Genomic DNA, 14,895 nt, shown 5'->3' on the forward strand with positions numbered 1-14,895 from the left:
GGTCTCAAACTCCTGGCCTCAAGCAATGCTCCCATCTCAGCCTCCCAAAGAGCTGGGATTATAGGCATGAGCCACCACGCCTGGCCTAAAAAGTTTTCAAGGAATCAACCTCAACTCCCCATTAAACACTACTCTCCTATAACCAAAACCACTATTTTCCGCCACTTAACCAAGAGTGACAAGGAGTACCTGAATAGGCTCTTCCTCTTCACACTGGCCAGATACAAGAAGATCACCATATTCACCTATACACCATGCAGCCACTTGTACCAAAGGTTGCTGTGAAAAGAAAAGTCAACGTTTCTCAAGAACTTCAATTTTTCCAAAGTTATTTAATGCAAATCATAGGTCATCTCATAAAAAAGATCAAAACTGTGCATATCTAGAGTGTTAGAAATAAAGACATACCAAAGGGGAGAGAGGAGGGGGGAAAAAAAGAAGAAAAACATACCAGAAAAATTGAGGGTAAAATTACCCCCTAAAATAGTTGAATGAAGTACTTACTTGAGAATAATCACCAAGAATTGCTTTGTACAGGCGCTGGACAGTATAGGCATGCATCTCCACACTATTAGTTATTAACTGGATTAAATTGGGGACTGCATCATCACGAACATAACTTCCTGCCTAAAAGGAAATGCAGACAATTACCCCTAGAAACACACAGAAATGATGATAACAAGTGTTAGTTATTATTATTACTGTGTGTTTTTTCCTTTCTTTCTTTTTTTGAGACAGAGTCTCGCTCTGTCACCCAGGCTGGAGTGCAATAGTGCGATCTTGGCTCACTGCAACCTCCACCTCCCAGGTTCAAGCGATTCTCATGCCTCAGCCTCCCAAGTAGCTGGGACTACAGGTACATGCCACCATGCCTGGCTAATTTTTTCTATTTTTAGTAGAGATGTGGGTTTCACCATGTTGGTCAGGCTGGTCTCGAACTCCTGACCTCAGATGATCCACCTGCCTCGGCCTCCCAAAGTGCTGGGATTACAGGCGTGTGCCACTGCGCCCAGCCATTACTATTGTTTTTAAAAGAAGAATACCACAAAACACCCTCAAAGATAAATTTGGTTCCAGTTCTCAGGTTCATAACAGTTCAAACTTCAAAGTCTTATTTAAATATGTTAAATTTTTAAATTTTATTTTTAAAAATTTTCTCCTTGTCCAAAGTCCAGGTGCGGTGGCTCACGCCTGTAATCCCAGCACTTTGGGAGGCCAAGGCGGGCGGATCACCAGGTCAGGAGATCGAGACCATCCTGGCTAACACGATGAAACCCTGTCTCTACTAAAAATACAAAAAATTAGCCGGGCGTGTGGTGGGTGCCTGTAGTCCCAGCTACTCAGGAGGCTGAGACAGCAGAATGGCGTGAACCCAGGAGGCCGAGCTTGCAGTGAGCCGAGTTCGCGCCACTGCACTCCAGCCTGCGCAACAGAGTGAGACTCCGTCTCAAAAAAAAAAAAAAGTTCTCTTTGTCCAAATTAAAAGGAAGGCTGGACACAGTGGCTCACACCTGTAATCCCAGCACTTTGGAAGGCTGAAGCAAGATGACTGCTTGAGGCCAGGAGTTTGACACAAGCCTGGGCCACACAGCAAGACTCCATCACTACCAACAATAATAATAATAATAATAATAATAATAATAATAATGTAAAGGTTTAAAACTTTATCACCCAACCTTGGTCAATCTCCCATTCCTAAATAGAACAATAGATTTAATTTGTAAGACTGAGACCAGTCCTAACCATGTGTATTTTGGAGAGGAAAAAAAAGAAAAAAAAAAAAAACAGCCAGGTGATCAGGGTTTTATCAGGTCACTCCTGTTAAGAAACACAAAGACAGAGGAAGAATTCTGGGAAAATGATCAAAAGGAAAGGTGAGAAGCTAAAAAGCAGGTAATTTGCAGTATAGTTTATTTACATCCTTCCCTAAAGCAGAGTGCATTAAATACACGAAAGCATCAGGGTGATCTAATGGGCTTGTATAATAAGACTACTTCATTCAACAGCAGCAGAATACACATTTTTCTCAAACTTACACTGAACCAAGAAAGACCATATTCTGGGTCATAAAAAATATCTTAACAAATTTCAAAGAACATAAATCATAGACAGTATGTTCTTAGACCACACAGAATTAAACTAGAAATCTGCAACACAAAGACAGGTGCAAAAAAATCCCAAAATATTTGGAGATTAAAAGAACATACTTCTAAATAACACATGGGTCAAAAACAACATTATAAGAGAAAACTATAAGCCAATCTCTCTCATGAATACACATATAAAAATACTCAACAAAATATTAGCAAATCAAATCCAACAAATTTATAAAAAGAATAATATACCCTGACCACGTATTCCAGGTATGTAAGGCTGGTTAGGCATTCAAATATCAATGTAACCCAGCACGTAACAGGCTAAAGAAAACAAATCACATGATCATAAGAGAACACAAGTCAGTTAGAAAAATAAAATCAGGGGCACAAAAAAAAAGCTTTTGAATTCTTATAAACACTTTCCTTCAGGAGTGTTAATTTCTCCCTTCTTTTGAGCCTCATGAAAACTAGGAAAACATGTCCTGTTCATCATTATGTTAATTACATTTTGTTAGATTATAATTTTTCCCCTTGTTAATCAAATTTATTAACTTTTAACCTTTTACCAAGTTAATTCATTGTAAGTAAACTAAAAAACGAGTATGCCCCAGAGAGAATTCCACAGCAACAAATACATATACATATAAGTCGTAATTTCATAAGTCAACAAATACATATAAGTCATAATTTCAATGATATAATTCTCTCCCTACAGATGTTTCATAATTTACTTAATCCCCATTTGGGGACTACTAGTTGTTTCCGGTTTTCTCCTACTATAAACAAGATTAGGATGAATACTTTTACATACACATTTTTGTGTACTTGTCCTATTATTTTTTCAGGCTAAAGTCCTAAAAATTGAATTAATGAATCAAAGGGTACAATTTAAGGTTTTTCCTACATGCTACCAAACTGCATAGTAAAAAGATGGCATCATCCTATACTCCCATAAAGTGAAGAGTACTGCCTGTTTCTCTATTTTCTAACACTGGGAATTAGATTAAAAAATACGAAATGTGAAAAATGATACCTCACTTTTACTTTATTTCTTTAATAAGAAAATCTTTTCAAATGTTAATTAGCCATATCTTTCTTCATGAATTGCTGGTTCAAATACCAACTTTTCCATTAGAGTGGTATTTCCTATTAATTGTAAATTATTCATAGATTAAATATATTAATATGCTGTCATATGTTAATGTTTTCCCCAGTTGTTAATTTGCCTTTTAAATCATAGACTGTTCCCCTTTTTGTTATTCAATTTTTAAATTTTAATATGGTTAAATTTGTGACTTTTCCTTTACAGTATCTACTTCTAGTGACTTAATTAATGGAAATGGTTTTCTTTACATGTCACTTTCATTTTTACTCTTAAATACCTAATCCTTGCCTACTAATTGAATAATAAACACAGAAACCCTGAATTTCTGCAAGAATGCCAAAGAAAGGATCCCATTCAAAACAGGATTTCAAATCCTGAGTAACTTTAGCCATTCAAAACCCTGCAATGGCTTCCTAACATATTCAAAATAAAATGCAAGCTCCCATGAGGCCTACATAGTCTGGCTCCGCTTACGTTTCTGACATCCATCCTACCATTCTCTGCCTCTCTCACTTTATGGCTTCACTTGCCTTCCTGTTGCTCTCCAAGCAAGCTATGCTTGTTCCTACCTCAGGTCTTTGCACTTAGTGTTCCCTCCGTATGGTACAGTATTCCTCACGATCTCTGCATGGCTTGCATCTCATGTCTCTTAGGTCTCTACTCAAATGTTATCTCCTCTGAGAGACCTCCCTGACTAACTTTAATCTAAAACACTTGGCCAGTTGCCCTATATCCCACCTTATCCTGCCATCATTATATTCCTCCATGCTGCTTTAGGTTTTTCTTCATGGCATTTATTCCTAACTGACATTAATGTTACCTATTTACTTGTGAATTTCTTACCTCCCTGACTAGAACATAAACTTCATGATAACATCAGTATATCCCAGCACTTCGTATATGCTGTCTGAAAAAAGCTACTTACCGTTGTCAAAACACGCATAATTGTGTCTATATGCCATCGCTTGGAAGGTGCATACCTGAAAAAAACAATGGAAAGGGACACTTGGAACCAGTAAAATATACTGTTTTCAGTGACTAGAAAATCCTGCCCAAGCAGGGTGACTCACACCTGTCATCCCAACATTTTGGGAGGCCGAGGTGGGAGATCACCTGAGCTCAGGAGTTCGAGACCAGCCTGGGCAACATGGTGAAACTCCATCTCACCAAAAAATACAAAAATTAGCTGGGTGTGGTGGTGGGTGCCTGTAGTTCAGCTACTCTGGGAGGTTGAGGTAGGAGGATTGCCTGAGCCTAGGAGGTTGAGGCTACAGTGAGAAAGAAAAGAGAGAAAAGAAAGAGAAGAAACAGAAGAAAGAAAAGAAAGGGAAGAAAGAGAAGAGAAGAAAGAAAAGAAAGAAGGAAAGAAGATAAAAGGAAGGAAAGAAGGAAGGAAGGAAGAAGAAAGAGAAAGAGAAGGAAAAGAAAGAAAAAGAAAAGAGAAGAAAATCCTGTCCTACAGTCTTTTCTAGGTTCCCTGGATAAGTGAACACATCTGGAAACATTTCAACTTCAAATCTAGCAGCAAATGCCATTTCAAAGAGTGATAAAAAGGTATACAGTCAACTGACTTCAGTGGCTCATGCCTATAATCCCAGTACTTTGGGAGGCCAAGGAGGAAGGAGTGCTTGAGGCCAGGAGTTCCACACAAACCTGGGCAACATAGCAAGCAAGACCCCATCTCTACAAAATAAAAATTAAAAAATTAGTAGCACATGATTATTTGCAGCTACAGTCCCAGCTACTCAGGAGGCTGAGGCAGAAGGATGGCTTAAGCCCAGAAGTCCAGGCTGCAGTAAGCTATGACTGGGCCACTGCCCTCCAGGCCTGGGTGACAGAGCAAGACTCCATTTCTAAAATTAAAGAAAAAAAAAAAGAGGGTACATAGTCAAACTCAGATGTTTCCCATAAGATTGCAATAACAGTTGCTAAGCTGAGAAATGAGATTTGTTTTCAGTTTCAGAGAAAATGAATCATTCAGTCAGGGCAGGAGACGATAAAGAAGAAAGAAGAAAAGGGACTGTTTTCAGACCAAGACAACAACATTCGGACTAAAAACTTGTTTCCTTAAATTCAGAGTGGAAAGAAGAGAAAGAATAGCTGTACTACTAAAATCATAAGGTACTTCCTCAAAATTCTGCATAGAGCTGCAATTCAGATGCTGTAACTGTTCTATTCCCTTTATTAAAACAGCATCATAGGCCAGGTGTGGTGGCTGATGCCTGTAATCCTAGCACTTTGGGAGGCTGAGGCAGGCGAATCGCTTGAGTCCAGGAGTTCGAGACCAGCCTGGACAACATAGCGAAACCCCATCTCTACAAAAAGAAAAAAACAAACCCAGATATTAGCAGGGTGTGGTGGCGTAAGCCTATGGTCCCAGCTACTTGGGGGGCTGAGGCAGGAGGATCCCCTGAACCTGGGAGGTCAAGGTTGCAGTGAGCCGAGACTGTGCCACTGCACTCCAGCCTAGGTGACAAAGTGAGACCCTGTCTCAAAAACACCCAAAACAAAAAAAACCAGCATCATAGATGAGAGGTTAAAGAACAGATAAAGGAGAAGATTTCATAAAAGTGTGAAATTTTTTTGGTCTCAGCATATTTAAATGCTGGCTATAATAGCCTTCTCCAAGCTAATTTATAATTGAGAGTTTGAAATAAATGTTATGTGTTTTCAACATATTTACAGTAGTTTCCCCATTTTGTTTTGTTTTGTTTTGTTTTTGAGATGGAGTCTTGCTCTGTCACCTAGGCTGGAGTGCAGTGGCATAACCTCGGCTCACTGCAACCTCCACCTCCCAGGTTCAAGTGATTCTCCTGCCTCAGCCTGCCGAGTAACTGGGACTACAGGTGCGTGCCACCAAGCCCAACAAATTTTTGTATTTTTAGTGGAGACAGGGTTTCACTATGTTGGCCAGGCTGGTCTCAAACTCCTGACTTCATGATCCACCTGCCTTGGCCTCCCAAACTGCTGAGACTGCAGGCGTGTGCCACCGCGCCCAGCCCCCTCCCCATGTTTTAAAGACACTTCCAAAAGTTCCAAGTAGACTTTACCAATAAAGGTAAAAATTAAATCTTACTTTTCTGCAGCAAGAAAGATTCCAGATGCACAGTCTGCTTTAAATTCTGGCTCACACGAATCCAGAAAATAAAGTAATTCTTTCATCATGCCTCGGATATTATTCCCATTTACCAGGGCAAAACTCAATTCCATTGCACGCCTTGCAGAAGGGAAAAATTAAAAACAGTTAAGAAATTTACAGTGGAAATGAAACAAAGACCCAGGTATGCACTCTGTGAACACCAAGTACTGCCAGATGTGCTAACGTCCTTGCACGATCTTGTGATCCCAATCTCTGCACACAAAATAACCAAGGAGGTGTATTCTTATGTAATCAAAGTTAGTTTTGATATTTTGAATCTTCATGCAATATTCTTCTTCAAAAGTCCCTACAAGATATACCACTAATGTCTAAACATGCAGCTTGGGTTCAACAGGCTGTTCTACAAAGGTGGAAGTTAGAATACCTGAGAGTCTCAAAAAGAGGGGCAACAAATAAATGTATTACCCAATAATAATACCTATCTGCCTCATTCCTTAAAAATGTGACATGTTAAGTCACCATATTCTACTTTTATTACACCCCACTCTGTCCAAACATGATGTAATATAGTTTATGTCAAAAGGTATGCAGAAAATTCAAATTAAAAACAAATTCAAGGCCGAGCGTGGCGGCTCACACCTGTTTTCTCACCACTTTGGGAGGCCAAGGCGGGCGAATCACCTGAGGTCAGGAGTTTGAGACCAGCATGGCCAACATGGTGAAAGCACTTCTGTACTAAAAATACAAAAATTAGCCGGGCATGGTGGTGGGCGCCTGTAGTCCCAGCTACTAGGGAGGCTGAGGTAGGAGAATTACTTGAACCCAGGAGACAGAGATTGCAGTGAGGTGAGGCACTCCAGCCTCGGCAGCAGAGCGAGACTCTGTCTCAAAAAAAAAAAAAAAAATTCAAATGGAAAATGAGGGCCATGAGAAGGAAAAAAAAAATGGCATGTGCTGTGAGGACAAATAAGAGTTTCTATAACTGCCTATTCAAAGTTGGCAATGAAGTTAAAAATAGGAATGTTTAACACGTAAAAGCTGTAAGGCTGCTATATGCATCTTTCCATACTTGGTCAATAATATCAAACACTGTATGTACACTGACTTTCAAAAGTAACAATTTAGGCTGGGCACAAGTGGCTCACGCCTGTAATCCCAGCACTTTGGGAGGCCGCCGGGCAGATCACCTGAGGTCAGGAGTTCGAGACCAACCTAGCCAATACGGCAAAACCCTGTCTCTACTAAAAATATAAAAATTAGCCGAGTGTGGTGGCAGGTGCCTGTAATCCCAGGTACTTGAGAGGCTGAGACAGGAGAATCGCTTGAACTCAGGAGACGGAAGCTGCAGTGAGTCGAGGTCGTGCCACCACACTCCAGCCTGAGCAACACAAGACCCCCGTCTCCAAAAAAAAAAAAAAACTAACGAGTAGGGGATACTTTCATCTTAGCTAACATGTAAGTAGCAAAAAATTCAATCTTCAGATATAATAACTTTTATAGGGTGCTTATGTAATTTACATATATTAATTCAATTTATCCTGCATAACCCTATGAAGTGGTTGCCCTTCTATCTGTATTTTACTTATGAGGCAATTGAGGCACTGAAAGCTTAAGTAATTTGACCCAGTCTATTAAAGGCAGAGTCAGAAAATGAAATGAGGCAGTCTGGCTCCAGAGTCTAAGCTCTTACTGTTATATATCCTTTCAAAGAGACACAGGTTTCACTTTTTTTGAAATTCACAGCCCAGTAATGAGCTAGAGAGAAACAACACAAAAAGAGTCAGAAGGCTAATATCTATTCCCAGGACTGCCCCTTACAAGGATTAAGGTTTAGGTTAAGTCATTTGATCCCCATGGGACCGAATTTTAACTAATCTGTTAATTAGGGATAGAAGTAGTTGCTTAGGCTCTCTCATTGGCTTGCTCTGAGAACCCACTGAGAGGGTACTTATAAAATCTTTTGCAAAGCACTATATAAAAGTTGGTGTTATTAAGTTTAGGTCTTATCTTTAGATTGTTCAAGCACTTAGCACCTTTTATTTGTACCTGTTCTGTGCAAATCAAAGGAACTCACCATCAATAAATGTTTGTTAACTGAATGGTTTCAGAGATCACTTTAAATATACTTTGTTCTAGATTTGAACATACAACCAAAAGTTCAGAGGCCAACTTTAGCAAAGTTCTACATAGCCTACAAACATCTAGAGTTCTAAGAAGACATCCAGTAGAATTACTCCACCGAGGGAAGAGATTTATGCTTTTTGAGAGTGCTATCTGCTGCCTAACAGTCATTTCAGGATACACTGTTCTAAGCAATATGCTGCCTTCAGGATCCTGGGGCGTAAGTACTGTGAAAAACGTGTGCTGTCAGCAATTTGAGTGTCAGCATTGTGATAAGACACTTAGCCGATGGATCACTCCATACTTTCATCCTCCAACACACAAAGCACAGTACCTCCATTAGGTAAACTTTTGCCTAGCTTATCTGTGCCTGTTGTATTTATCAAAGAGCCGAGGACAACTTCAATGTGCACTTAAGTATTCTTATTGGCCTCCTTAACAACCTAAACTTCTCCCTGCCAATCCTTTCTAAAAAAAGGATTCACTGAGCAGAGTCCATCTGTGAACACAATGACTAAATACATAAATGTCAACACTCTTGCTCTGAAAACAAAGTATCACATGGCAGGGGCATAGAGCTATCAATAATCTGTTTGTCACTCAATTTACCAAAAACACTAGACTGAGAAAGGCTCTCAGTTTGTTACCGTTTTATTGAGACATCCAAATCTTTAAGACAGTCCACAATTGTGCTTCTGTGCCTCTGTACTGCATTATGATCTGTCTGTACAGTCTTCAACAAAGATGTCAGAGCCACATATCTGGATGAAACAGTTGCAAAATAACAGAGTTAAAATGTAAAATTCAGGATAGTTTTTCTCTGTTTAAATAATAAAAAGAAAGAGGTCTAATGGATAAGAGAAAGCATACATTTTTATTTAAAAGAAAGTTAGTGAACATAAAAGTAACATTTCAAAGGTATAAGCGATACCATAATCTAAAATAGTGGCAACCAGGAGGTGCTTTGGATTTTAGATTTGTATTCATGGTCAAGTCCATTTAAACTTCTAAAAGTAGGCCAGGCATGGTGGCTCACACCTGTAATCCCAGCACTGTGGGAGGCCGAGGCAGGTGGATACCTGAGGTCAGGAGTTCAAGACCAGCCTGGCCAACATGGTGAAACCCTATCTCTACTAAAAATATAAAAAGTAGCTGGGCACATGGGTGTCAGGTGCCTGTAGTCCCAGCTACTCGAGGGGCTGAGGCATGAGAATTGCTGGAACCTGGGAGGCTGAGGTTGCAGTGGGCTGAGATCATGCCACTGCACTCCAGCCTGGGCAACAGAGCGAGACTCTGTCTCAAAAAAAAATAAAATTGGGACTGGGCGCGGTGGCTCATGCCTATAATCCCAGCACTTTGGGAGGCCCAGGTGGGCGGATCAAGAGGTCAGGAGATTAAGACCACCCTGGCTACCATGGTGAAACCCTGTCTCTACTAAAAATACAAAAAACTAGCTGGGCGTGGTGGCAGGCACCTGTAGTCCCAGCTACTCAAGAGGCTGAGGCAGGAGAATGGCGTGAACCCGGGAGGTGGAGCTTGCAGTCAGCGGAGATCATGCCACTGCACTCCAGCCTAGGCGACAGAGCGAGACTCTGTCTCAAAAAAAAAATAAATTAATTAAATTAAATTAAATTAAATATAAAATATAAAATAAATAGAAGTGACTGACTCAATTCTTTAAAAGTTTTCCAAACAGTAAAACAAAAAGAGCATATAATATGTCTTTTAAGGCTGCCTTTGCCCCAAAATGCAATTTTAATTTTAACATGTGAGTTTTCTCTGCTTTTGATACTAGTACCAAAACTGTGTCTATAAAAATTTGAGTTTAAAATCCAAGTATTTAACTTAGTATGTTAGTGTTTTAACATTTTATTTATGTATTTATTTTTTAATAGAGATGGGGTCCCCCACTATGTTGCCCAGGCTGGTCTCAAACTCTTGGGCTCAAGCGTTCCTCCCACCTTAGCCTGCCAAAGTGCTGGATTACAGGTATGAGCCACCACGCCCGGCAATCCAAGTGTTCTTTAGAAGGAGAAGATAACTCAGGGTGCCACAATAATTATTTCCACATCTTTTTTTTTTTTTTTTTTGAAACAGGGTCTCGGCCAGGTGTGGTGGCTCACGCCTGTAATCTCAGCACTTCAGGAGGACAAGGTGGGCTGATTACCTAAGGTTAGGAGTTAAAGACCAGCCCAGCCAACATGGTGAAACCCCGTCTCTACTAAAAATACAAAAAAATTAGCTGGGCATGGTGGCGTTCGCCTGTAAACCCAGCTACTCGGGAGGGTGAGGCAAGAGAATCGCTTGAACTCAGGAGGCGGAGGTTGCAGTGAGCCAAGATTGTGCCACTGCACTCCAGCCTGGGCAACAAGAGCAAAACTCCATCTCAAAAAAAAAAAAAAAAAAAAAAAAAGAAACAGGGTCTCTCTCTGTCACCTACACTGGAATGCAGTGGCATGATCACAGCTCACTGCAGCTTTAACCTCCTGGGTTCAGGTGATCCTCCCACCTCAGCCTCCTGAGTAGCTGGGACTACAGGTGCACATCACCAAGCCACCTGGCTCATTTTTGTATTTTTCTGTAGAGATGGAGTTTTGCCATGTTGCCCAGGCTGGTCTCGAACTCCTGGGCTCATGATCTACCCATCTCTGCTTCCCAAAGTGTTGGCATTACAGGGGTGAGCCACTACGCCTAGCTTCCACATCTTTTCATGTTTAATACAAGAAAAATGTCTCCTGATTAGAAAAACAGGTAAGCAGGAATACGTACTACATACAGGAAAGTAACAAAATAAAAGATAATACTGATCAATTCATTTACCTAAAAAACTAGCTAGAGTTCACAAAGACATTCCAGATTTGCTACCTGAAATGTTACATATTTCTTAATTTAGAGCAGGGATCAACAAACTACAGCCCACCTGTAAAACCCAGCTCTCTGCTGTTTTTGTACATCAAAATATTTTTTTCATACTAGCTCCCAAGTCTGATGTAAATAAATCAATTTTATTGAACATAGACACACTCATCATTTACATATTATCTATGGCTAATTGCATCCTAAGGGGCAGAGGTGAGTAGTTACCAAAGACTCCATGGCCCACAAAGCCTAAAATATTTACCATCTGACCCTTTACAGAAAAATTTTGCTGACTCCTGATTTACAGAACAAATAGGAATACATGCCATGAGATAAATCCTCAAGTTCTTCACAAAACAGTGTTTTAAGACCAGAAAAACATAAAAATTCTGAGCTAAAAGTTCTAGATATGTGACTTAATACATGTATGATCTTGAGCAGAATCGTTCTTTAAATACTGGGCTTATAATATCCAAGATAAAAGACATATTTCAGTTAACTTACCTAATATTCTTGTCATTGTTCAATAAGAAACGACCCAGGATATTTATGGCTAGGACCTAAAGAGAAACAGCATAGGTCGAAATTTAGGAAAATTGAAGTTTTATATTGTTTCCTGAGTTTAAAGGATCACTTCATGACCTCTGGTGCTTCACAGACTGCTAGCAAAAAAAAAAAGGAGCCGGGTGCAGTGGCTCACGCCTGTAATCCCAGAACTTTGGGAGGCCAAGGCCGGTGGATCACCAGGTCAGTGAGTCAAGATTGTACCACTGTATTCCAGTCGGAGCAACAGAGCAAGACTCCGTCTCAAAAAAAAAAAAAAAAAAAAGGAAAAAATCTAAAGGCAAACTCTTAAAATCATATTCTGAAGGTAAGTGCTGGAAGGTTGTTTTAATGCTTTGACAGTGTTTTGTCAGTGGAAGAATAATATTAGTACAGCCTCTTTAGAGGGAAATCTGGCAATAACTATATTTAAAATGAATATATATTCCCTGTTTTATCAATTTCACTTTTAGAAACTGATCTGACAAACAACTGTACATATAGACAAAAGTCTACTGTGGCACTACTGATAACTGCAAATGATAGGAGATACCCTAAAACTCCGTTAATAGCAAATTTGCTAATTATACTATGGCACACCCATGCAATGGAATGTCACGCAGCCATTAAGACAGAATGCATTCTGACACATGGTTCAACCTTGAAGACATTATGTTAAATGAAATAAGATAATCTGCTTTTCAAAAGGATAAAAACTGAACAATTCCACTTATATGAGGTACTGTGATATGGTGAAATACATATTTGGTTTTTGTCCCTGTTTCCTGGCATACAACTCCTAAATCCCTTGGAATTTCCTGTGTGACAGCATCTTTAGTTCTAATGATATGACTCTCAATGGGCTCCTGAGATAGCCTCAGAAGGGAGACTGGTTGCCAGGGGAACAACCATGATATTAGAGGATTGGAACTTTCAGTCTCATCCCCCAACCTTGGGGAGGGGAGAGATGCTGAAGGTTAAGATGATCATCGATGATTTAATCAATCATGTCTGCATAATGAGGCCTCCAAAAATCCCAAATGGACAGGGTTCAGAGGAGCTTCCAGATAGCTGAACATGTGGAGCTTCCTGGAGGGCAGCACATCTGGAGAGGGTATGGAAGCTTCCAACTCCTTCCCACATGCCTTGCCCTATGCATCTCTTCCATCTGGCTGTTCATCTATATCCTTTATAACAAACCAGCAAGCATAAGTAAAGTGTTTTCCTGAGTTCTGTGAGCCACTCTAGCAAACTAACCAAAACTGAGGAGGGGGTTGTGGGAACCCTGACTTACAACTGGTTGGTCAGAAGCACAGGTCACAACCTGAGCTTGGGAGTGGCATCTGAAGTTGGGGCGGCGGGGTGTCAGTCTTCTAGGACTGAGCCCTCAAACTGTGGGATGTGACACCTTATCTCCAGGGAGACAGTGTCAGAATTGAATTCAATTAGAGGATACCCAGCTGGTATTCACCAGAAAACTGCTTGATGTATAGGGAAATAGCCCCAACACATATGGCGTCAGAAGTGAAATGTTGGAGCTGGACATGATGGCTCACATTACTCGGGAGGCTGAGGTGGGAAGACTGCTTGAGGCCAGGAGTTCAAGATCAGCCTGAGCAACAGAGAGAGACCCTGTCACTAAAACAACAAAAAAGAAGTGAAGTGTTGAATGACTGTGTGAGAGTAGAGAGTAAAAAGTAGAAAAAACATTTTGGGTTTTTTTCTTATATCTCTTCAGAGGCACCTGAGAGTAGTCAAATTTACAGACGGAAAGTAGAATGGTGGTTGCCAGGGACTAGAGATAGTTACAGCATGGAGAGTTATTGTTTGATGGATACAGACTTTAAGAACACAAAAAAGTTCTGGAGATAAACTATAGTACTGGTTACACAACAAGATGAGTGTACTAACTGAACTGTTCACTTAAAAATGCTTAAAATGGTTAATTTTATGTTATATATATTTTATCACAATTAAGAAAAAAAGAACACAACTTATCTCTATGCATGAATTTGGAAGTGGCTCCAAGATAATGTTAGGTGAACAAAGTATGGTGTGAACAATATATATGGTATGTTACCATTCTGTTTGAAAGTTGGGGAGAGGAAAAGAACTTAACCTAAGTTACTTTGGTTATCTAACTAGATACTATAATGCTACAGACAAAAAGAACTGTACACAAATATTATACTCTAGTACATTTGCTTTTTACAAGGCTATGGGCTAACAGTTCTAATATTAATAAATGATAGAATGAACAAATTCATGAAGGAGAAGGGATAACTCCTCTTTATAGAAGAATTCCAATTAATGAGAAAAAAATGAGGGAAATGGAAAATTGTCATTAGAATACATCTTAATCATTGTTATGGGCAAGATCCTCTGGTGGATACTAAAACTGATAGGTAAAAGTCTGAGGATAGGATGTTTACATAGTCTCAAAATATCTGCCAAAATATTTTTAATTACAAAAGAAAAAATAATGACTTTACAGTGGAAAGACCCAGCAGACACCATCTCAACCAGATGATCAAGGTTAACGTCACCAATGATAAGACAAATATATTTACTATATTGCTACACCTGAGATCTCCCAAAGTTTATTATAATCAATGTTAAGCCTTCAGTGGGAAGGAATATTTCAGATACCAAAAATCCAGCATTCCACATTTTGCATCATTCTTTCTTAAAGTCGAGTTCCAAATGGAATACAATTCTGAAGTACTGAAGTCCAAGTCAACCATTCTAAGTGAAACATTTAGGGGGGGAAGAAAAGATTCAAAAAGACTTACTCGCAATCCACTCTCTGACTTAATATCCATGATAGTCAAAACCGTTTCATAAAGAATAGCATTTCCTACATTTTTACTAGTCTCAGTATTAGTGGCAACCTGAAAAGACATATCGAGGGCAGTACATAAGTGATAAAAACAATGCTCCCAAAAAATATTCACAGGTAACGAGGCATTTTGTGATTACAGCTATGAATGAGGAAACACAAATAAAAACTGCTCCATATAACCATAATCATTCTACTCCCAGCGAAACTAAAATAAATATATATTTAATAT

General features: G+C 39.6%; 1 protein-coding gene and 1 non-coding gene across 4 annotated transcripts in view; both read right to left on the minus strand.

Annotated features, from left to right (window-relative positions):
* Window positions 1-14,895, minus strand: part of AP1G1 (adaptor related protein complex 1 subunit gamma 1) — a 115,238-nt gene that overhangs the window by 17,955 nt on the left and 82,388 nt on the right. For all 3 annotated transcript variants that reach the window (XM_063700315.1, XM_004057954.5, XM_055366427.2), the window contains 7 exons: window positions 14,617-14,715; window positions 11,786-11,841; window positions 9,070-9,183; window positions 6,278-6,418; window positions 4,127-4,181; window positions 505-627; window positions 190-279 (listed from right to left, as the gene is read on the minus strand). In XM_063700315.1, the coding sequence (XP_063556385.1) occupies window positions 190-279; window positions 505-627; window positions 4,127-4,181; window positions 6,278-6,418; window positions 9,070-9,183; window positions 11,786-11,841; window positions 14,617-14,715 (678 nt within the window). The remainder of the gene's footprint in view (window positions 1-189; window positions 280-504; window positions 628-4,126; window positions 4,182-6,277; window positions 6,419-9,069; window positions 9,184-11,785; window positions 11,842-14,616; window positions 14,716-14,895) is intronic.
* LOC115931142 (small nucleolar RNA SNORD71) lies at window positions 8,660-8,745 on the minus strand. The gene has a single exon (XR_004067692.1). It is a non-coding gene; the product is annotated as a small nucleolar RNA SNORD71 (small nucleolar RNA).

This window comes from Gorilla gorilla, chromosome 18 (genome assembly GCF_029281585.2).
Source record: "Gorilla gorilla gorilla isolate KB3781 chromosome 18, NHGRI_mGorGor1-v2.1_pri, whole genome shotgun sequence".
In the NCBI taxonomy this organism is placed as follows: Eukaryota; Metazoa; Chordata; class Mammalia; order Primates; family Hominidae; genus Gorilla; species Gorilla gorilla.